We start from the raw sequence: 23365 nt of genomic DNA, 5'->3' as shown, positions 1-23365 counted from the left end.
ACCATTAAATAACTAAAGGCAAAATTTATACATATATTTCAACTTTTCTAGATAAAGATGGAACTTTGTATATAAAGAGGATAGCTTACTGCAATAACATTGTTCCATTTGTGCTTCGGCAGGTAAGTTGGAGTAGAATAGTTGCTTAATAAAAGAACTATGACCTAACGTGTTGAATTTACCTTTTTATGTTAATGTGCAAACACTAAACTGGTTTTATTAAAACTGTAGTGAATAAAACGTATGCATGCTAGTTTTGCAACTTGCACTTATACTTGTGAAAGTACCAAGCTTCGCACGGGATATTAGGTTGATATATTCTAAATGACTATGTCAGTGTGTGTATTTTGAACCTATTGTAGCATAGAAGAAAAGTCAAACATATTTTGAACATACTTATTTTCCAGAAACATAAAAAAGCCATAAAGAAAGTAGAGTAAATTAAAAAAAATTTATTATCAAAGAACTTTATCATTGTGTTAAATATTTCACATTTATATTTGATATCACAAATTCTATCACATTTTATCAGAATCTATTACAATTTCTTACTGTTGCAGTGCTTCAGATTAGACATTATTGGTTGTTTTCCCAAAGAAATCACAGACAGACATACAGACATGCTCTATAATAATAATATTATAATTATTATAATATTGTGATTAAATAAGTGATTCCTTATATTACAACTTATAGATATAAATCACAGACATATGCATGCATATGCATCTTTTTTAAAGAAGCAATCTAGTGAAAACCACATAGAAAAGAAGTAGATATAACAACTTCTACTATATAGAAAAGCCACCGCATTTTGGCAACAATGCGTTCCAACAGCGGCTTATATATCATGTTGCTTAGCAGTAAAAGTATAACCTAATATTCTTGTTAAGAGTCTATGTGCTGAAAGTATAAAATCAAATGTATAAACTACAAAACTAAAAAAATATATTTATTGTTTGCTGTCTGTCTGTGATTTATCTCTATAATCTGTAATATAAGGAACCACTTCTTTTCTATTTGGTTTTTTGCCAGCTTGCCTCATTAAAAAGATATGCATGCACATGGATAAGTCATATTACCAAGGTGCAAACCATCAGGGTCCACTTAGTATGGGTCAAAATTTCAGGTTTTTAGGTTCTTTCCATTTGAAATTAATGCGGGTACACAGACATGCACGCATGCACACACACACACACACACACACACACACACACACACACATACGTGCATGTTTGTCTGTGTTTTCTATCCATAATATAAGGAGTCACTTCTTTTTGATTTTGATGTGGTTTTTTTGCTAGCTTGCCTCATTAAAAAGATGTACATTCATGTGTGCACATGCATGTTTCTTTTCTATGTGATTTTTTCATATAAATAGATGCACACAAACATACATGTACACACATAGGTAAGTAATAATACCCAGGTGCACACCCTCAGGGTCCACTTAGTATGGGTGCAAAATTTCAGGTTTCTAGGTTCTTTCATCTTGGAGCTATGGTGGTCACACAGACACGCACATGTACACACATGCTCGTCTGTCTGTGATTTTTCTTTGTAATATAAGGAACCATTTTGTTTCGATGTGGTTGTTTGCTATCTTGTCTCAATAAGAAAGAATGTGCTGGTAAGCATGCACGTGGATAAGATGAGTAATAATAATACCCAAGTGCACACCCTAATTGTCCATTTAGTATAGGTGCAAAATTTCAGGTTTCTTGGTTTTTTCTTCTTGGAACTATAGTGTGCACATTTCTTGTCTATGTTGTTCATCGATTAAAAAGATGTGCATGCAGGCACGTACACACATTAATAACTAATAATACCCAGGTGCACACATGCGCACGTGTCTATCTGTCTCTATGCGATTTCTATTTGTAATATAAGGAATCAGTTTTCTCTATGTGATTTTTCACTAGTTTGCCTCATTATGAAGATGCATATGTGCGAATGCATATGGATAACCAATACACAGGTGCACACCATCAGGGTACACTTAGTATTGGTGCAAAGTTTCAGGTGTCTAGGTTCATTCCACTTGGAGCTATGGTATTTTGAGGATAGCAATGTCTTTTCTTTATATTGGGTAGAAAAATACGATGACAATAAAACATAAAAATGAACAAAAAATCTAAACTGGTATTTTAACTAAAAATAATTTCTGTTTTGAAAAACATTTGCATAGTTAGAAAAGTAGATTATGAAAGAAATCATACAAGTCTGTTTTAGGTTATTCATCGATTTCAAAGATATAAACTTTTGAGCAAAAACCAAACAGTTTTTAATGGCATTATTTTTATTGAACACTTTTTACCATGAAATAGAATAATGCATCCCAGAATTAAAAAGGTATTTAATTGAGTAATTTCCGTTGTAAGCTCTTTCAATTTTATAGTGAACAAGACTTTAAAAGTCCTAAAAATAAGGATTAAAAATAAGTAAATCTCTAAACAAATGCACAAATACATTAGAACATATTTATAATAAATGTTAGAAACAGTCTTCTGGATAGCTCTGACAAATATATTCTTAGGAATTATATAAACAGAGAAAAACATTTTCAATGTGGTTTTTCACTAGCTTGCCTCATTAAAAAAGTGTGCATGCGCATAATCATGTAGATAAATAATAATACCCAGGTGCACACCTTCAGGGTCCACTTAGTATGGGTGTAAAATTTCAGGTTTCCTTCCTCTTGGAAATATGGTGGTCACATATTCTTTTTTATGTGGTTTTCCCTACCTTGCCTCATAAAAGGATGTGCACTCAAGTGGATAAGTAATAATACGCAGGGTCCACTCAGTATGTGTGCAAAATTTCAGGTTCTTTTTCCTTGGAGCTATGGTGGTCACACACACATACAGACATGCCCTTTTACTATTATAGAGATATGTGTGTGTGTGTGTGTTTGTGTGTGAATATTTCAAGGTTTCCTATAGCAAAATATTCCCATTTGTTTTATCAGTTTCTGCATAATGAAAAGAAAAAATTATTATATTAACTGTTTGTTCTCTAGCATATATTCACATAAAATTATTTGTATTTCTTTGTAGTAGTGTATTAAAATTTTAAAATTGAAACTGGTAGTTTTGCTTCTGTAATACTGTAGGCTTTTTCTTGTTGAGTTTGCTTTTATGCTGTCAACAAATATGACTCAAAATTCTGAATATCCTTTATGCATTGTAGATTTTGTATCACATACTCATAATTGTCCACTCTCCTACCTTCTAGATAACTTATTGCACATGCCTCAGAAAATCTTGCATAAGACCTGCTTTCCCTCCATAATTCAGATTTAATTGTTGTCAGTTCACATCTTATGCAGTTTTTTCTAAAGTTCATATTAAAGTTAGTAATAACTGGCATCCTACATCACTCATGACTTCTCACCCTTCTGCTTCACTTAATTTTCAATCCTTCCAAGCTGTCAAATGTAGAGCAAGCAGAGTGGGCCTTCTTGACCAAGACACTGACTTTCTTCCTTTCTCAGCAGCCCCTCCTTTCAGTTTTTTAGGAGGCAATCTGGGATCCTGTGTTCATCTGTGAAACCCTTGGCTTCAGGACTCTTGGGCTCATTTGATTCTCTAATTTTGACTTTTTATCCAATTTCATCCTTTTCCTCCACTTTTGGCTCTTCTAGTTTCATTTTCTCTTCTATCCATTCCAATTAATATTTCAAATTCAGATCAGGAATTTTCTTATGGTATAAAGAAAGGGGCTATGATAACAGTACTTCATATATTCCCAGATTGTTACTCATTGTTTCTACTGCCAAAGAATTCAGGAGATTGGAAACTGCTAATAGATCTTTCCCAACTCAGTTGTTATCTGAATATTCCTCATTTCAAGATGGAAATCATTAAAATATTACTGAAATATCTTCAGAAGGATTTTTGGATGATAAAACTGGATATCAAAGACTTGTTTAGATATCCTGACTCACCTGTCTTCTTGACATTTTCTCTGCTTATAACATGAGTGAGCAGTTTATCAGTTGATGGCCTTCCATTTTAGTCTGACTTCAATGCCTTATGTCTTCACATGTAGTAACAGCATTTGCTGGTTTCCTACATACCCTCAGTATCAACTTTCATCATTATATGGATGGTTGGCTTATTCTTGCTTAGTTGTAACTTCAGTCTTTGGATCACACTCAGTTAACCACCCAGTTAGCTTCCTCTCAGGAATGGGTTATTCTTGAGTCTGTATGTCATTTGGAACTTAACCAGTATTTCGTACGTTTGGGATTTTGTTTAAACACTTTAATGATTGCTTTTTTTGTCTCCTTTGGCTTTGCAATCCTTCTGTTTTGGTGGTGATGAATTCTATATATGAGGCAATTCCCTTGGGTCATGCTCACGAGACATCTTCAGTAGTATCTTGCCTCTTAGTGACATCAATCTTCATTATGTTATCTCAGAACCACCCTTTCTCCTTCCACTCTCAATTACTTTCAGATTTGGCTTAATCAAGAGTTTGCCACTGCAGATTCCCTTTTCACCTCTTCCATATCTGCATGTTTTCAAAAACTGCTCTCTAAATAGCTGTGGTGCTGTATTGGGGGAACCTTAGGAACCATTTTTGCAGATTAATCTTTTGGAGCATTGGGCAGTTCAACATGCATGTCATGAATTTCTATCCTTATTACACCATCATTGTGTTTTACTTCACATAAACACTTCTGCTATGGTGGCCTATATCAACAATCAGGCTGGAACTTGATTTCACACCCCTTTTTTATCTGTAGTCTCTACTTCTTTGGCTAAATTCACATTACATACATCTCTGAGCTTGTAATGTACCAGAAGTAATGAACACACTTGTGGATTCTCTTTCTAGAGATTATTGGTTTCTTCTAACAGAGTAGATCCTTCAGAGTTTCAGCAGTAATACCATCGACTAGGTTGTCTTATGATTATCGCATCTGCTACTATAGTCAATCATCTTCTTCCACTTTAGTGGTCCCCAGTTATAGTTTTTCTAGTGGTCAATATCTTGAGCCAGTCTAGGAAGAGTTTTTTTTTTATTATTCCTACACTTTCCTTCTTCTGGTATTGATCAATGTCAGTTTGTTAAATTCTTATAGTTCCACATTGGGCTTTTCAACCATGGCTTCAAATATTGTCATCTATCTCAAAGTGATGATATTCTGTGACCTCTTTAGAAACATTTATGCTGGCTTTGAACATGCATCTTTCACAATGTTCATTATCTACAGATTTATGGATGATAGTTATGTAGTCCTTTGAGCGTAGCTCAAATTTTGTCACATTCTTGCAGACATTCATTGCTTGTCACATACCAATATCCTTGGTCTGTCTTCAAGACTTTGTACTTTCAAAATTCTGTTTCTCGTCTTTCTTCTACTCCTTAGCAGATTGCCTCATTTTTCGTGCACTTGTGTAATGATCGTAGCTTGTATTTTTCTTTTATTTCAGGCTACAGTGCTGCCCTCTCTGCCAGTTGTAGATGCCACAGAAAAGATTTTTCCTACTCATTCAGGATCCTTTTTGGTTACTTTTTCCACGAGTACCTAGATGATGCACTCAGTGGGACTTGAATCTGTTTTTAAGATGTCTTGCTTTTTCTCCTTCTTCTGAACCTTCAGCAACTTGCTCACTCTACCAACTTTCCCTAGATGTATTTTCTTTTTCTCACTTCAGATATGAGACTGTTAGGCAGTATTTTTCCACTGATGCTTCTTACACTTTTATTTTATTGTTAATAAGGCTCTTTACTTACATTGTAATAGAGCTTTCTTATCAAAGACTTAGGTTGCAAGAGAAGGTGACTTTGCTTTTCTCCAGTTGTGAAACCTCCCTGACTGACCCAGATTTTCAATTAGAAGAATGTTTTCTATATCCTATCAGTGCTATTTACTGTTACATGGCACATAAACAATCTTTCAAAGGTATTAACATCAGTTATTTACCATATTGCCCCTAATTAACACCCCCATGGTATTTTTATAAATCTTACCTTATGTGACAGCAATAGTAATCCAACATATAATCCACTTTGATTTCAAAAAAACAAAAAGTACACACACTTATTAGTATTGAAATCAACAAATCACATGTGAAAAATAGAATCTGGAACTGCACAAATAGTATACACACCCCTACAGTTTACAACACCTCCAGGAGCGTTAATTAGGGGTAATAAAGTATAGATCTTGCTTTATCCACATTACAAATTGACTTGTGCAGCTAGTTCATCTTATATATCAAGTTGTATCAAAACACACCTTCAGAGTGAATTTTGCATTACACCTCTTAAGATTTGCCATTTAGCAATGTCTTTGGCTTCTTGGTTTCAGTACCCTTTAGAGAATATCTTACAGGCTGGCATGTGAACAAATCCAAATACTTTTCTTCAATTTTGCTCTCATCACGTTGTTATCTCTTCAGTTTCAGGATTCCATTTGCCACCTGTGGTTACTCTCCAAGCCAGTTGGAATTCATAGGAGTTATTCTCTATTCAATACTTCAGACATCTGTTTTTTTATAGTGACCCAAATATTTTTGTTGTGCCCATCACCTTGTATTACTAATTTCAAGGGTGTCTGGGATTGTTAAAAATACCCAAATAAAAAGTTTTTTTCTATAGGAGATCATGTATTTATATGGATTTGTTTAATAAGAATTTGTATGTTCATTAACCTGTGTGTTTGTCTTAGACTCAAATCCATCTTCTTGGTTGAGAAACCATGAGAGAGTGTTGCATTTTGGAAGTGAACAGTGTGTGGCTGATGATACCTTGCAGGATTCCTTCCCACCTCCACGTGCACATCCTTGCATAACATTCGAGATAACCGAGTTGGATGCCTGTTCTCAATAAATATTTCAGCTCGAACCAGGATGGGGATCATCTGTGATTTTTTTTTCTGTTTTGTTGGTTATGTTTCCATTGTACTGCCCTCAAATCTTTAAGCCCCATTTCTACATCTTTATCCAGTTCTCTGAGAGCACACTAATTTGGCTAATTTCATGACAGTGTTCTTAGGTCCAATTTTTATATAAGGCTTGTCCACTCCATTAATTTCTCCTCAAATCCAGTTTTTCTAATTTATCTGGTTCTAGAGTCTATTGTGACTGCATGACTACATCTTTACTGTAGTCTAGGTTATCTTCCTGCCCTGTAATTTATAGATTTATAATGATTACTGTATCATTTTCACTTTTATAGGTTACCACCACCTTTTTTTTTGTATTGTGGGTATTCTGGCATACAATATATAATATGCCAGATTTGAAATTTGTATTTTCAGAATTTTTAAATAAATGTAAAATGGGTTCTTGCACTTTGAAACCTTCTCCAACCCTCCTTCCCACAACTGGGCTATACATGGTTTAGTCATGAGTGCAACTTTTAAAAAATCTGAATTATGATGGGAAAGTAGATATAAGACTTCTTGATATATATGCAATAAGATGCATGAAAGGATGGAAAGTGAAGAATTATGAGCACATGAAGCATTCTCTGAAATTGAGTTAAAGAGAATCAGAATTTTATGTTGCAAGTTTAATGAAACCATAAGAGTAAGCGAACTCCAAGGAATGGGCTACAGTATTTGAATTCTAAAAATGAAAAATGTACATGGTTTATTATAGTAATTAACAGGTGTCCTAGTATCATGCAAATTATCCTTTTTTTCTTTTGAATATTCTTAAAATGAACTGTTTAAATAGTTAAATAATTTAAGTATTGAGAAAACTTAGTTTTCTGTATTTAGCTTAGTGATTTGAACAAGTCTGTAGTTCATGTAGAAGAACAGTGCTGGTTGAATTACTTACGACGTAGTTTACTCATCCAATCTCGCAACCTCACCTGGACAAATTATGCTCGTCTTTCTGAGGAGTCTTATTTTCAACCTGTTAGAGAAAACCCTCAATGGTATGTCTGGTTGCATTTTTTAAATTGAAAATTTCTTTTGTATCAATTAGTGGAAAATTTTAAAACTCTCAAAACGTTTAGAGTTTTGTTTAACATACGTAAAAGAGTGAAAGTACAACTAGTTCAGTAGAGCTGATCACATGATTACACATGAGAAATCAAACAATCAGTCCTTTATGCTTGATGGACGCTAACACACCGACTCTCAAAAGTGTGCGTAAATTGAGTTTTTCGAAGGCTTCATAGAGCCACTGTCAAGTATGTTGTGATATCCACTGTTAAGGGCATACTGCTGGTATTTCTATTATTATCAAGAAATAAATAATTTTGAGTTCAGATCATGTTGTTTTTATATACAGACAAGCTCACAGGTAGCTTCCTGTGATCCTGTTAGCTGCTATAACTCCAGTGTTTTAATTGGCCTAGACTGGTGATGTTACATGCACAGTAATATATTTTCAAACTATATTATTGTAAATAGACAGGTATTTGTAACTGAAAAATTAAGTCACTGTTTTAAAGTTTAATTACAATATTGTATATTAATTATTAGTAAATTCAGACTAGCAAGATGAGTTTTAGCAAATTTCATCAGGACCCAAAATACATTTAATGAACTATTTTCTGCATAACGCAAAGCTGCAAGACCTGCCATACTGATCAGAGGTCATTGTTGTTCAGTGACATGCTAAACTGTTTTGTTGTAATAAAAATGATACAATTCAGTCAGTGAAAATCAAATTTTGTAAACGAAGAATCGAGATGTGGCTTGCTAACAGAAGGGCCAACCCTTGGAGTGAGTGATGCGTACTCCTGCACATACTCCCCTTCCCCACGAGTGCTAAAATCAACATTACAATTGTCCTCCAAAAACTGTGTGTTAAAAACCCAGCTGCCATTTGTTATTCAAAATGGGTGTATCCAGTACCAAACAGAGGGATCAAATCGTTGGGTAATGGAAACAAGATGTGGTCACATAAAACTGGAAGCTACCAGACATGGTACTTACCTACTTGTAGACTTCTTTTATAGGGATTTATGTAAGAAATGTTAGAGCTCTTTGAAACTGTTATCAGCCTGCTCTCCTACAAAACACAGAAACTAATCTTGCTGTTGTACAGTGTGTAGTTAAATTGGTAAAGCAGTTCAATACATTCCAGCAGATTTTAGAGCCTGAAAGTTTAATGAGCAAGAAGTTGATGTGAAAAAAAAATACTCTGTATGAGGAGGGACTGTATATCATGTAGGTAAGTAATGAAATGAATGGCCTTTTCTCCATGCATAGATTTAGTCTCACCATTGTTTAAATAAGGTATATTATCTATGGATTTTGCATGACAGTTAGGTTGATTTATCTGTATTAGCCTGGTCGTGCATACAGTGTCAGTAATGTAGACTCAAATGGCACAAGAAATGCAAGCTCACAAGACCAGCTTCCATTTCTGAAGATGTTCAGGATGCTGTGAAATTTATGTTCAGTGAACATGGTGTGTGAAAAATGAATTTTTCATGAGGGTGGGAAGTTATGGACAAGATTAAAATTTCTTTTTGGTTTTCAAAGTTCTTGTTTGAACTGACTTGCATTGATTTTGGTTATCTTTGTTTTTTAATGTAATTTTTGTGTTACATGTTTACAAGATCAAAGTATTAGTGCATAAGGTTAAAAAATATATACTTTCTCATCTTTATACATATTGTCATTTAAATGTTTGTTCTTTTCTCATCTAGGACCTACTTTGAACAGAGTGGAACAGTAGACATTCATGGATTAGGTTACTTAGGTTGCATAATAGAGAACTTTGCTCGGAAATTTCTCCAAAAAGGAATTAAAAAAGTAAGTTTAGAATCTGCTTGAAAATTATTTAAGGAAATGATCATTATAATTTTCAATGTCAGTTAAATCAGCAAACATAATCAACAGTTATTTTAGAGATGAACTTTCTAAGTTAGAGTAAGTCACTTAGCATACAGTCAAAATATTCCAAAAGTACATAGTTCTACTTTTTGTAAAGAGGAGAAATATGGTACAATAGCATCATAACCAAATTATTGAAATCACAATGTAAGTAGAGTATTTCTAACAATAGACACTGTTTAAGTTATTATTTCACTATTAATATACTGCTTGTTGATGTAAAGTATTATTGAAGACTATTACAGAATTAAAGGATCTGGGTTAGCAGTGTGTATGGTTGGTAAGTATTACTTATGATTGGGTTTTCTGTCAGAGTCTTTGGATAATGGAAGAGTTGCTTGCTGAGAAGGCTTCAGAGTTTAGATATGCAAGTGCTGAGGAGTGATGGAACAAGACATCTACACAACTTCAGAATTTTGATCACTCCTAAGCTCATATATCCGAAAAAAGTAAAGTACAAGTTGTGATGTATAACCTGAAAGTGCCTCATTTTTTGGAGTATTTTCATCTGAAAACACCTTTACATGTTTTCAGGAAGGGAATTCTTTTTTATCTTTAATTTCACTATTTCATGGGTAATCTGTGATTTTTATTTTGGTATAATGCTTCAATAATTTTTACCCTTCGGTTTTGTTCTGTAAGAAGTAATCATACAAAATAGCCATAACAAATTATCTTAACAGTTCTTAAAGATGAATTCAACACACTGTGCCTCCAACTTTGAAAAAAAGCCATGTAAGCTTTATTTTTTATTGTGAGTAATTTATCATGGTTTAGTACCTTGCTATCAAAAGAAAGATATTTAAACAACATTTAAGTCCAATAAAATAGAATGTTAGCTGTTGTGAACTTTTTGTTTTGTACAAAGTAATTAATGTTTATGTGCCTGCCCTTCTAAGAAAGATAATGAGAAACAAGAAGTGTAATAGTTCAAAACACATATAAATAATTTCATTTTAAACAGGTATGAAGTTTGGTGTTTTAAATAATTAGCAAAATTGATTTATACCAAATTCAGATTTCTAAATTGAGTTTCCAGTAATATAAGTACCAAACTAAAAAAAATATGTTAAACTCCTTTATGTTTGTATGACAAAATTACAGTTTCATCTTATCTAGAAAATTAAAACAGCTGTATAAATAGTTGATTTAAAATAATTTAAAAATATAAGAACAGTATGTTGAATGTTGAGAAATTACTAAAAATTGATATACTCTTAAAACTGAAGTGAATAGTTAACTCATTAGGTTTTTAAGACTGATATTTGTTTTTGGGCAAGGTATTATATAAAATTAAAAAGTTAAGTAATTTCTTTATAGGTTTTAAAATATTTTGTTCATTCAGTCTCAGAACAGACTCCACCAAATAAATGTTTGTATCACCTGGTTTCATATAAAAGAAGTAAAGTTAGTAGGGTACAAGCATGTTGTTTAATACCACTGTACAAACATCTCAAGGTGTTTATGAAAGGCAGTTTGTCAGAATTTTTACAGTGAGTAGTTGCAAGTGCCATGTATTACTTATGGGAAAGAGGCAAAAGCATGAATTATTTTTATAATGTAGATAATATAAAACATGCTATTCCTGTATTTAAGACACATTCATCAAAATCATGTGCTTAAATGTTACTTTTCTGTATGTAATGCTATTTCCTAATAAAAACATGTTTGTGAAATTGCAGTGTTTTACATTTATAGGTATGTTTTAATCACATGTTCTCACTATATATTAAAACAATGAATAGTATTGGTTATTTTAAGATATGAATTGGTATAATTAGCAAATATGTTAATTTTCTTGGAAGACTATAATGCTAAAGTAAAAATTTATCATAAAATAATTTCTTAGTCATTAGACACTTTACTGTAAAATATTCAAGAGATAAAACAATGGGTAATAATAGACATTCTTCTTAGACTTAATTTCTTGCCTCTAGAAGAAGCATACTGATCATTCATAAACTATAGGGGGAAGAGTTCATTTATAAAAGCTATTACTCAAGAACTGGAGCTTGTTACCTCTATCGGACATTTATTTTACTTGTATAATTTCAAAAATTGAAGGAGCAACTCATGTTGATAACTTAAACTTGCTACAGTAATGCTTCATATAAAACATACCAGGACATTTAGCAAAGTAAGGATGGTAAAGTTTAACAAATTTGCTTCTAGCAAAAAATCAACTATTTTTGGCTATGAATAACAGAAAATTAAGTAACATTATTTGAAATATAGCTGCGAGTTACTACAAAACAATACACACACATCCTATTACAGTTAGATATGACTTATGGGATTCCAGATTAATTACTGAAAAAATGTTATAAGACAAAGTAACTAATTTTTCTACACCTCATTTCTGTTCAGGGCACTAATACTTAAAGCACATAAAACATTTGCAGTTGTTAACAGTTTCTTTGAAAGAAATACAAAGACAAGGGTTTAAAAAGTAAAAATCATCTCGGGTTTACCTACATATTCAGCTCCAAAATGTAAACAACCTTTTTTTCTGTACATAAGAGTGAATAATGCATGCCATTTGTGAACCATTGAAACACTTGGGGAAGATTGTTAGTAAATTACAACAAGAAAACCCAATACTTGTTAAGATTAAGTTCTATATGAATAGTCCAGACCATAATACTACTATTATATATGTATTTAATTTTAAATCATTTGACAAGTCTGTTTAACATTTTTTGCATTCAAAGGTTTATTTCAACTAGCAAAACTCTTGGCACTTGTTTGAGTAAGACTTATAATCCAGGATATTTAAAATAAAATATGCTCTTATAAGTTAGTGTGCAGGCTCAAATAAACTTTGTTCTAACAATAGGCATGCAGTAATCATGTAATAATATTTTTTTGTTTAATGCTCAAATATGTATAAAGCTACAACACAGATAATTTGGTAGGATCTTTTCTCCATTATACAGTAGTGCCTGCTATGGAGATGAATCTTTGTCTACAGATATTCAATTTTTGGCCAAAAGATGTACACTCTCAATTGACAGTGGTACCTTTTTTTTGTTGACTATTCTATGGAATATCTACCTATAATGAAGGTTAATGATAAACGATGAGATGGTATTTGATTTTCCCTTCCTAATGATACTAGTTATACATATGTACCAAAGAACAGAACTTATTCAAAAGTTACCATCCTCCTCAGACCACATAGATAGTCTGCTGTAGTTATTTATTTATTTTTTGATTTAGAGTATAAAGTTACAGCTTAGCACAATTTATTGGATTTTTTTTATCACCTTTCTAAAGGTACCTTGTGTAGAGCTGTTTATGTTAACATTACCAAATATTACCCCAACAGTCATCCACTCTCTTACGTGTACTGTCCAAAATTAATAGACAGTATTCAAAATTGAAAAAACTTTCCATTTTGTAACTTCCACTCTCCTCTAAACTAGAAAAAAATAGTATTAAATTTTATTTAGCTTTGTCATGGACCAGTGATAAAAATTTAGAACTAAGTTAGTGATTCCAACTAACTAAAATATTTTTTGAATGATGTAGATATATATATATATATTCAATTAACTATAATGCTGATCCAAAGTAAATCAACATACTACATTGGGACAAAAAAGTTGATGTTCATTTTACATGTTTATCTATCATAGCTCATTGTAGTCTTCCAAAATTCTGAAGACTTTTCTTATAGAACAAGAGAGGATATTTGTTGACATTTATAAACTTAAGATGCCTTTATATAACTATGATTAAAGAGGTAGTATATTTTCTGTAGTGACATCAGTATCATTCATAGTAACTCGCTTGATGTACTTAGGACTTACATACTTGTAATAGGAACCAATAAAGTAATTTAATGAAATATCCATTGGATCAGAAGAACGATTCTTGTTTGTAAGTAAACTTACAGCCACACAAGTTGGCCTTCCTGCACAAACTGGCTAATTGATGCCGAAGTGCATGTGGCCCACAACAAAACACACCCACGTCTGTCCTGTGGAGAGAAGATAAATCACACAAGTGGTATATCTTTATGTTATGTATGTAGACATCATTTTCACACAATTTGTTTGGCTTTGAAATCTACTAAATGTTATTAAATACAGCTATAATTGTAAAAGCATTTCTCTTATTGGTTGTTGAATGTTTAAGTAGTACTATTAGTAAATTTTAATTTTTGTTTAATACATATGCATTACATTTCGCTATTAGTAACTCAGTGCAGTACAACATAGGCAACTGCTGGTATGAGTGAGAATTGCATAATTTATATTATTTAATAACTTACCCTTTATACAAATCTATCCATTCTCTGAACAAACTGTACCAGTCAGGATGACCTTGACAAACTTTGTGTACCAGATTAGGATATTTTCCTAAAAGGTTCTGTGCAAATTAAAATAATTAGTCAAAAAAGTTTTAGCTTCAGGGATGGCAAGACATACTGCAAACAAATGTGGACTGTAATAGATATAATCAATGTTTTCATCTCTACTGAGCAATTCTGAGACACATAAGTAAAGCATCAAGAGAATTATTGAACTTCTGACAAGGTATTTTACTTCCGCTTACATACTTAGCTATCCTCATTCAGTGCTGCCCTCTATTTGGCAAAAACTTTTCGTACATCACAAGCCTTTTATTCCTACGTACCCTCTCAGTTCACATGGTTTAACTGATTCACACATACAAGTTATCATATGAGAAACTTCCACCAGTAGACATGCCTCACACACATGACTCATGTGACTCCCTCTGTGCTATTCTATCTAACTATCACTTCTCGTTTGGCAGTACTTGTATTAATACATTTTCTTTAGTGCTCTCTCAAATTCAGTTTGAATTTTTGTAGTTTTTATTTCTAGTTTACAACCTCTAATTTCTATTTTAATATTTCATAGTGGAATTATTTCACTTTTGAAACCCAGTTACGGAAATTAATTTTCAGCGTTTGTCTTTGTTTACCAGCACAGTTGTGTTTGGTTTACATTATGAATTCTGAAATGAATGTTCCATGTCAGAGGTTGTACTTTCTACCCACACATTTACTCAGGCTTCAAGTGGGGGTAACTTGACTTTGGAATTATTGGAAATTATTCATCGAAAGATTGATCGTTATTTGATGATGATGGTTTTGACAGCTTTTTTCCTCCACCTGAATTTGCTATATCTTCTCTGGTTACTCCTGTGGGTTCTCTTAGGCCTAATATGGCCTTTTTGGATATGATTTCACAGGTATGTTCTGTTTTATCCCTTTCCCCGATTTCCTATATTCCTCTACCTTCCTTATTACATGATACACCTTCCTCTGAGTATTTTGTACTTCCACCCTCTTCTGATATTGGGGTTCATGCTGAAAATTTTATATCTCAGTTATGTGATGGTGCAAGCATGCCTCTCCATCTGTGGGCTGTGGACCAGTTTGCTCTGGCCTACCATCCAGCCAATTTTCCATTACTGGATTTGCAACACTTGGAAACCATTTTACTCATTTGGGGGGGCAGATTTTGATTGTCCTGTTCTTTTTTCCTATGCGTAATTTTATCACCTTTCTGTTACCCTCACGCCTATCCTACAGTATTCGTGCACCATCCATCTTCTCTCTGAGGCGATCCACCATGATCCTGAAGGTTTCTTGGGAGATACATTTGCCCTAATTACCTCCTTGTTGGCACATTTGTCGACTTTGGCTCTTTCTTTACATACACGGTTCCTCTGTTGTTGGGATCTTTTGGGGAAAGATGCAGTTTTGTCCCACGTTCATTTACCATTTTTTCTAGACTTACGCCTCACTCCTTTTCTCCATTAGTCGATCTTTGGAGACCTTCTGGCAACTTTGGAATCACGGGTGGAATCTGAGAGACAGCAGTCGACTCTTTCCTCAATGGTTGATTGTTTATCTATCACAAAGCATTGACAATCCCCTATATCTGTTCCCTGTCCTACTCCTTCCCAACCCTTACCTGTTCCATAAGGGGATCTGCCTCTCATCGTTTTGTTCAAGGATGAGTGCCACTTCACCAACAGTATCGGGTTTCAGTCTGGTGGGGGCATGTTTATCCCAGTTTGTTCATCTATGACAAGATTTTGCAAGGGATCTATGGTTCTATCAGAGGGACTTGTCATCTATTTCCTCTCCCCTCCTCTGTTCCCTTGGGATCCTACCACATGTCAGCATCTGTAAGAGGCAGTACAAGATCTTCTCTCTCAACATGCCATCAAACCCTTCTCTAAGGTTTTATTCCAGGCTGTTTGTGGTCCCCAATAAAACCAAAGACTGACAGCCTGTGATAGATCTGTCATGCCTCAATCCCTTCTTGGTGCTACCTTGTTTTATCATAGAATCATTTCTCACTCTGAGATGGGCTTTTTCTCTGGGTTTATGTATGACCAAGGTTGATGTCTTGAATGCTTATCTTAATACTCCCATATCAAGACACTACCTTTGGTTTGTTCATCACAGGGTGGTTTATCAATTTTGCGCTCTTCTTTTCAGGCTTGCTACAGCTCCATATGTCTTCTATCAGGTGGTTAAGGCTTTTGCTGAACTTATGCACACTCAAGAATTTGCTTCAACTATTACATGAATGACTGGCTTTTCTTGGCTCATTCTAAACTAGAGTCCACCCAACACACTCGTCTGCTTCTTTCAGAGTTGGTTGATCATGATATAGAAATCCTTTCTTGCTCCTACCCAATTTCTTATCCATTTGGGTTTTTTGTTCAACACTTAACTCATTCGGCCCCAACCTTATCCTTTTCGACTCTGTTCAGTGGAGCTGGCAGTCATCAATGCCCTTACTTTCCCTTTCTTATTGGTTACAAGGTTTTATCTCTTTTTGGGGATGTGGTCCTCTATGGTAGCACTTATCCTCATGGGTCATGCTCATGTGAGATCCCTACAGGGGACTCTTCATGATCAATGGAACCTTTTGTGGGATCCCTTGGATGTTCCTCTTACCCTTCTTCCTTTCCTTGTTGTTGATTTGCATTGGTGGCTGGACAAGACTCACACTTAGGGGGGAGTTCTGCTTCCTCCCTCTCATCTAGATTTACATCTTTTCATAGATGCTTCATGGCTGGGGGCATGGATCAAGCACCAAGTTGCTTCAGGTCTATGTTCTATGACAGAGAGGTCTTACCATATCAATATCCTAGAGCTGCTTGCTGTCCAGTGGGCTTTGGATCATTTTCTTCCTCTTGCACTCAATCATGATCCATACAGACAATTCTATGGTTGTGGCATACATCAATCACCAAGGAGGCATCTGTTCTCGAACATTGGATCTCCTGTTTTGGGCCCACTCACAAGATTTTCATCTCTTGGTATATGTTTTGGGTGCTTTCAACCTGATTGTGGATCGTCTTTCTGCCCTGATGAAATTTATTAACAGAGTGGTCTTTAGATCCTCAGGTTTTCCAATGGTTGTGCACTCAGGTGGGTACCCTGCACCTGGATGCATTTGACACTATCCACAATACCAAGTTACCTCAGTTTTGGTCTCCAGTACCTCATACACTTGCTCATACAATGCACTCAGTCAGGATTGGACAGACAAATTCCTTTGTTTATCCTCCTATCTGCCTTCTTCCCAGGGTGATTTCTATCATCTACTCTACTATACTCTGTGTCAGGTCCTTCTGGTTGCACCATACTGACCAGCTCAGCTTTGGTTTCCATGGCTGCTTCAGATCCAATCTACTCCACCACTGCCTCAGTCCCAGGTAGTTGAACCCACCATTCCTTCTCTTCGTTTTCACATCTGGTCCTTGGTGAAAAAATCCAGTTTATCACAGCAAGTAGCTTCATTGTTGGCACATTTTGTTTGACCTTCTTCCATGGAGGTTTATCAACATAAGTGGAATGTCTTCTACCGTTGGTCTTTGGGCCAGGAGTTCTCCCCTGCTTGTCCTACTTGTCCTGTTATGACAATTTTCTTCACTTGGTTATTTGATCAGAGGACTTTGGTCTCCTCAATCATGGGTTATGGGGCGGCCTTATCCCATACCTAGTCCCTCCTGTTACATTCCTTCTGGATTAGTTGCCCTCCATGGCATGCCACTCTTCCAGATTGGAATGTTAATGTAGTGCTTCATTGCCTCACTTTACCTCTGTTTGAAACTTTTGTCTTCTTGTTCCATGTTTCATTTATCCCTTGAAGTGTATTTCCTTCTCATTTTGACCTTTTTATGTCATTAGTCAGATTTGTTTGCCATCAACGTTTCACGTACTCTGTATTATTCCTCCTATCTTCTCCTTTACCCAGATTGATCCTTCCTTCCAAAAAAATTTGGCAGCTTGGAGGGGGAAGTAGGTAATTCCTCCTTCTCTTCAATTTTTCACCTCTATTCCCAGTATGATCTGAATGGATTGCTAGGTCCTGTTCATGCTCTTCATTGTTATATCGCACGCATGGCTTCCTTCCATTATAACTGTTCCTGTACATTCATCCCTGGGCAACTATCCTCTGTTCATATTCTATCTCCTTCCACCCTTCCAGTTGAGTTTGGCTTTAATTTAATTGGCTTATTCTTCCTATATCCTTCTTCCTATCAGTTATTCTGGTTGTTTGCCCACCTGATTAGGCACCTCACTTTTCCTCTGGTGTCTCATCCGCATCGTCCATTGAAGAAAATTCTTAAAGTGGTTATATGGACTACTCTGCATACTTTCATCTCTCAGTATCTGCAGTTTGTTGCTGTTTCTTCCACCTGTTTCCATTCTTCAGACCTTGGTGCAACTATACCTGGGTCAGTTTTCATTTTTTTCCTTATTTATCTTTTTCAAGGGCCTATCCCATATTTTGATCTGGATCCCACTCTGCGGCAAGTGATGCCTGGCCATGTATACTTCACTTACTTAGGTTGGTACTCAAATGTCCGCTGAAAGGCCATGTTGATTTTATTTTTCTTCCAAGGCCATTAAGCCCCTCAGTGGCACAAAGGTATGTCTGTGGACTTGCAACGCTAAAAACCGGGTTTCGATACCAGTGGTGGGCAGAGCACAGATAGCCGATAGTAGCTTTGTGCATAACTACAAACAAACAAACAAATCCATGGCCATCAAATGCACACTGTGCTGTAATATAGCAGTGATGGGGTGTTCCGCATTTTTTGCTTGTAGGTTATTCCTCACAATATATTTGCTTCTTAAGTATGGCCATTCCGGACTGTACTCACCCATGGACTTCCTGGGTAAAGCAGAAAGGGACAGTTGCCCATCCCTGCCATTCCTTAGATTGAATAGATCAGGTTTAGTCTGCTTTTCAGTATAGGGTTTCCTGGTCACCCATTGCACTGTCTCCGGTATGAATGTTCCTATGGACTCTCCACTGCATTTACTCCCCATTTCTTCCAGTGGAATAAGAGAGTCCTTACCAGTTTCCAGATCCAAGCTGCTGGGGTGGTGGACCATGGAGATTTCCTCCTGAACATGAAATATACAATATAAAAATAATGCATCCATTCATTTGAGAGTATGGAGATGATGTTCTGCTGGTGTAGACATAATTGGGATCTCTCATCCTACCCCTGCCTGAATTTTAGTTCCCAGCCATTGAGTTCGGGATGTAGAGCTGAACCGTTCACCATATATTATCACACAAATAATATGATTGGGATCCCTTATCCTACCTCTATTTTGATGTCAATTCCCAGCAGTTGAGTTTGGGATTTAGAAGTGAACCACTCAACAGGATGTACTCGCATATGTAGTATGCTGGCATTAAGGCAGTTCACCCAATCGATTGGGATCCCTCATCCTACCCCTGCATGGATGTTGGTTCCCAGAAGTTGAGTTTGGGACTTAGAGATGAATCAATCAATATATGTCCTCACATGCGTTGTGGGTCACAATGGGTTCACTTGGTCATTGTTCTTCTTCCTCCTCTGTCTATAGGCCAACGATTGTACTGTGTTGGGGTAACTGGTTTAGTATATTTGATTTGAGAGGGATATATCTGTATCTCATTCTGATCATATGTTCCCTGTTCATTGATTGGTGATGATAATTCTCCCTCCCGTTGGCTGGAACCTAAGCTGAAGACAGTATGATGCTTGTTCTACCCCCGCATGGATATCAGTTCCTGGCTAGAGAATTTTGGACACAGATGACTTGCCACGTATGGTCTGTTGCACCCTAGCTATTCAGACTTTGGGGCACATCCCTTTTTTTACCCATTTTTGTATGTCCGACTCACTCTCACCTTTTCCATGTCTGGGTTTCGAGTATATCTGGTACAGAAGTGGTGAGGTCTTCCACATATCATCCTCTTCTTTGAGGGTTCCCGCTTTGGGGTTGTCCTTTGGACACTTTTGGAGGATGCTTCTCTTTTTCTCCCTTGCACTGTTAATTCCACCTATTCACTGTGGGATTCTAGCTATGTATGTGAGCAGAACTAACGTGCCTTGTTGGATGTTAGAATTTTCCTCACTGAAAATATATTTCCGACAAGTATTTCCACTCACACTTCCTACCATTCCTTCCCCACTGTCTACCAGTGCTTAGTTTTTTGCCTAAACTCTAAGTGATGGTTAGGTAGAATAGCAAAGAGGGAATCACGTGTATGAGGCACGTCTATTGGTGGAGGGTTGTTGCATAATGTTATTTCACTCAATTCACATTCTTATTACAAAATCAAATAGTTGAGCACTAAAACCATCACCGACAATATTGATACTGTGGTTACTTGCCCCCCCCCCCTTCTAGCGTTTTAACAAGTCAACTTTGTTTATAAACTTGTTAACAGCCCCTTCAGTATTCTGAATTTGTCATCCATGTTTTTACATTGTTAAGAGAATTATCAAACTCAACAACATGTTGAATTTGTAAACAAAATTTTAGAAAATTACACAACAAAGTTATTCAAAGCTTATATAAGAACATGCGTACTGCATGCAGATTTCCTATAAATATTAACATGTAACATTTTTATTAGCATAAAACAACAAACAATACTCTGAAAAATGATTTTAGTGTTGTTGCATTATATGAAACTTATGATTTAAAAATTTTGAAGTAGAAAAAGGGTTTTGTTGAACTTGAACAAGACATACACAGAAATTTACATGGATCTGTAAGAATTACTCTTACACTTATACATATAATTGTTTTTGTATATTTATTTTCTGCTTTATATTTATGCACAATGAACGGGCAGTCATTTGTTTTCCCAAATGATATTCTGATTGTAGAAAGTGTCAAAATTCAATAGAATTGTAGTATTTCAAGCCACAGTCTAAAACAAAAAAATTGTTTAATTTATATTGGAAAAATTCTTTACAAAGCTTTCTTGTAAGCAGCATTTTCAATATTTGCACCTTCAGGGACATACATTTTTAACCAAACCAATGATCATACCCTATAGAGTTAATGACCTGGAATAGAAAAATTGGCTCAGTTTAGTACAACCCAGACATCCACTTTCCTAAATTAGATTATTGTATGTCTTACTATTAGTCCACAGAAAGAAATAAGTTTAAGGGTGAAACCTCCACAAACATTGTCTTAAAATTCAATAACTTGAATAAAGATTATGATTAGAATAAAATGAGATTTCATTATAATTAAGATGATTATGTAACTAGAGCACATGTAGCAAGTGATTGTGTTTACAAAGTGTTGTGCACATGCAACATTTCTTATGTTACTATGTTTGAGGTAACTTCAAGCTAAATCCTAAATCAAACTAGGATAACTTAATTTTAGTTACCCCAACTTCCCAGATAATACTAAACTAACTTCAGCACTATACAAATAATTCCTTATGTTAAGCTGCTGGGTGCAAGTTAACCCTATAGTCAAACTCTGGATTTTGGAGCTAGTAAGTCAGGCTCAAATTTGTGCAGTAATACAAAATATTCCTTTCACTTTCAACAGTTGGTGCATTATAAGATTTGTAGTCAACTCAGTAGCCGGGCACTGGTAGAGTAGAATATTCGGTGCTCTACCAGTGGAAGTGGGTTTTCTCGGGGTACTCCCGTTTCCCCCACAACAAAATTTTTTCCTTATGCTTTGGATCCTGTGAACCCAGCCCTGAAAAGGACCGTCCCACGTTTAAAGCAAATGTAAATGGAACCCACTAATGTGAATCAAAATAATAATCAGCAATAAATTGGTAGCCAACTATCAGTATTTAACCTTAGTTTTATCTCAATCTATAACGGACGTACTGAAGCTGCATCTCCCTGCTCTGCTTGGCGAGCGACCAACGCCACGTGACCATCGAACGATCCTGTGCGGCGGTAGGAACGACATAAAGAAAAAAAGAAAACAACTCAATGAAGCTCTCCGTCTTACTCTGCTTAGCCACGTCTCCCATCAGCTTTTCCCTCAGCGCGTGAGAATCTCATTTTGAAAAATATTAGTGATAAACTTCTTTACGTAAACGTTTAAACCGTAAAAGCCTCGGCCACGTATACCTAGTTATGTAGTGGGGTGAAGAGAAACAAATGTTTCTGACCGCCCCTGGTTATATTTCATTCCCCTCCGGAGAATGAGATATATTGGTAACCTAAATACCTACCAAGCCTAAAAGTAAAAAAGTAGCATGGGTGATAGAATGCTGCTGACTGGCTGTCTTCAAAATAGGGACAGTAACGGACAGCGCTAGTAGGTTTGCTATAAATAAACTATTAGAGCATCTAACACTTTCTTCTCACCTGCATTTGTTCTTTACTGTGTTCATGTGTGAGGTATAGCTGAATGTCTATGAAATCTGGACGATTCTCTTCCCACATCTGTTACACAAGAGCAAAATATGTAATGTACAGTATGAACTCACAGGACCAAAAAACAAATAAAAGCTGTTTTTTTCTAAGAACAATACTATTGTTGTATATTCTCTTTGAAAAAACCTCTGATTACATAAATTACAAATGATGGATTAATTAAGTATTTTTTTCTCAGTAGTTTGGTTTTGTTTCATTGTTTACACACACACACAACTAGGTATGACTACAAGCCGTATAAGGTAAATATTAACATATCGATTGTCCATTCAGAGCCATAGAGGGATGAAATTAATACAACTTGTTAGGAAAATAAAATAGTTTCTCCTTATAACTTTTTTTTTATTAGCATTTTAATACAAAACAGGAAAATTAAAAGACTACAGCTTGGTGAATAAATACCTTTTCAGTTTGTATGTTTTAGTTTAGCCCTATATTAAAGACAAATTACTTACATACAAAAATTAACATACATTGTAACTATTAACATTGAATTATTATATATATATACGGTTTTTGTTAATGAAAGTTCCTTTCTGAAGTATAAAATTATGTTCATAATACATATAGTTTATACACACTTTTGATAACAAACCCATTGGAATGAAAGGCAAACAGAAAGTAGGATATAGGTGATCATTCCCTCTTTTCAATTAAAATAATACAACAAGATAAATAAAAATTGGGAATTTAAAAACCTATAAAAAGGGATCATAAGAAAGTAAGGAAACAAGGCTGGAGATACTGTAGATATTATTTACTCAAACTACAAACCCCTATTTTGGCTCCATGCTGTTACCTAGAGTTACATTTAGTGAAGTCAAAATAAGGATT

At 35.1% G+C, this 23365-nt stretch overlaps 2 protein-coding genes across 2 annotated transcripts in view; one reads left to right on the top strand and one right to left on the bottom strand.

The window, feature by feature from the left end:
* The window catches only part of LOC106465794 (PRELI domain-containing protein 2-like), a 35761-nt gene extending 24271 nt beyond the window's left edge, over positions 1–11490 (top strand). Inside the window, exons 4-7 of the mRNA XM_022393732.1 lie at positions 52–122; positions 7739–7899; positions 9628–9733; positions 10128–11490. Of these exons, the coding sequence (XP_022249440.1) occupies positions 52–122; positions 7739–7899; positions 9628–9733; positions 10128–10199 (410 nt within the window). The 3' untranslated portion in view covers positions 10200–11490. The remainder of the gene's footprint in view (positions 1–51; positions 123–7738; positions 7900–9627; positions 9734–10127) is intronic.
* An 89-nt stretch (positions 11491–11579) lies between these two features.
* The window catches only part of LOC111087360 (NADPH oxidase 4-like), a 14064-nt gene continuing 2278 nt past the window's right edge, over positions 11580–23365 (bottom strand). Inside the window, exons 2-4 of the mRNA XM_022393733.1 lie at positions 22463–22540; positions 14091–14188; positions 11580–13796 (exon numbers count right to left, since the gene is read on the bottom strand). Of these exons, the coding sequence (XP_022249441.1) occupies positions 13676–13796; positions 14091–14188; positions 22463–22540 (297 nt within the window). The 3' untranslated portion in view covers positions 11580–13675. The remainder of the gene's footprint in view (positions 13797–14090; positions 14189–22462; positions 22541–23365) is intronic.

Source organism: Limulus polyphemus, unplaced genomic scaffold (assembly GCF_000517525.1).
Source record: "Limulus polyphemus unplaced genomic scaffold, Limulus_polyphemus-2.1.2 Scaffold2053, whole genome shotgun sequence".
In the NCBI taxonomy this organism is placed as follows: domain Eukaryota; kingdom Metazoa; phylum Arthropoda; class Merostomata; order Xiphosura; family Limulidae; genus Limulus; species Limulus polyphemus.
Note: the sequence above shows the minus strand (reverse complement) of the source record. Positions and strands in the feature narration are given on the sequence as shown.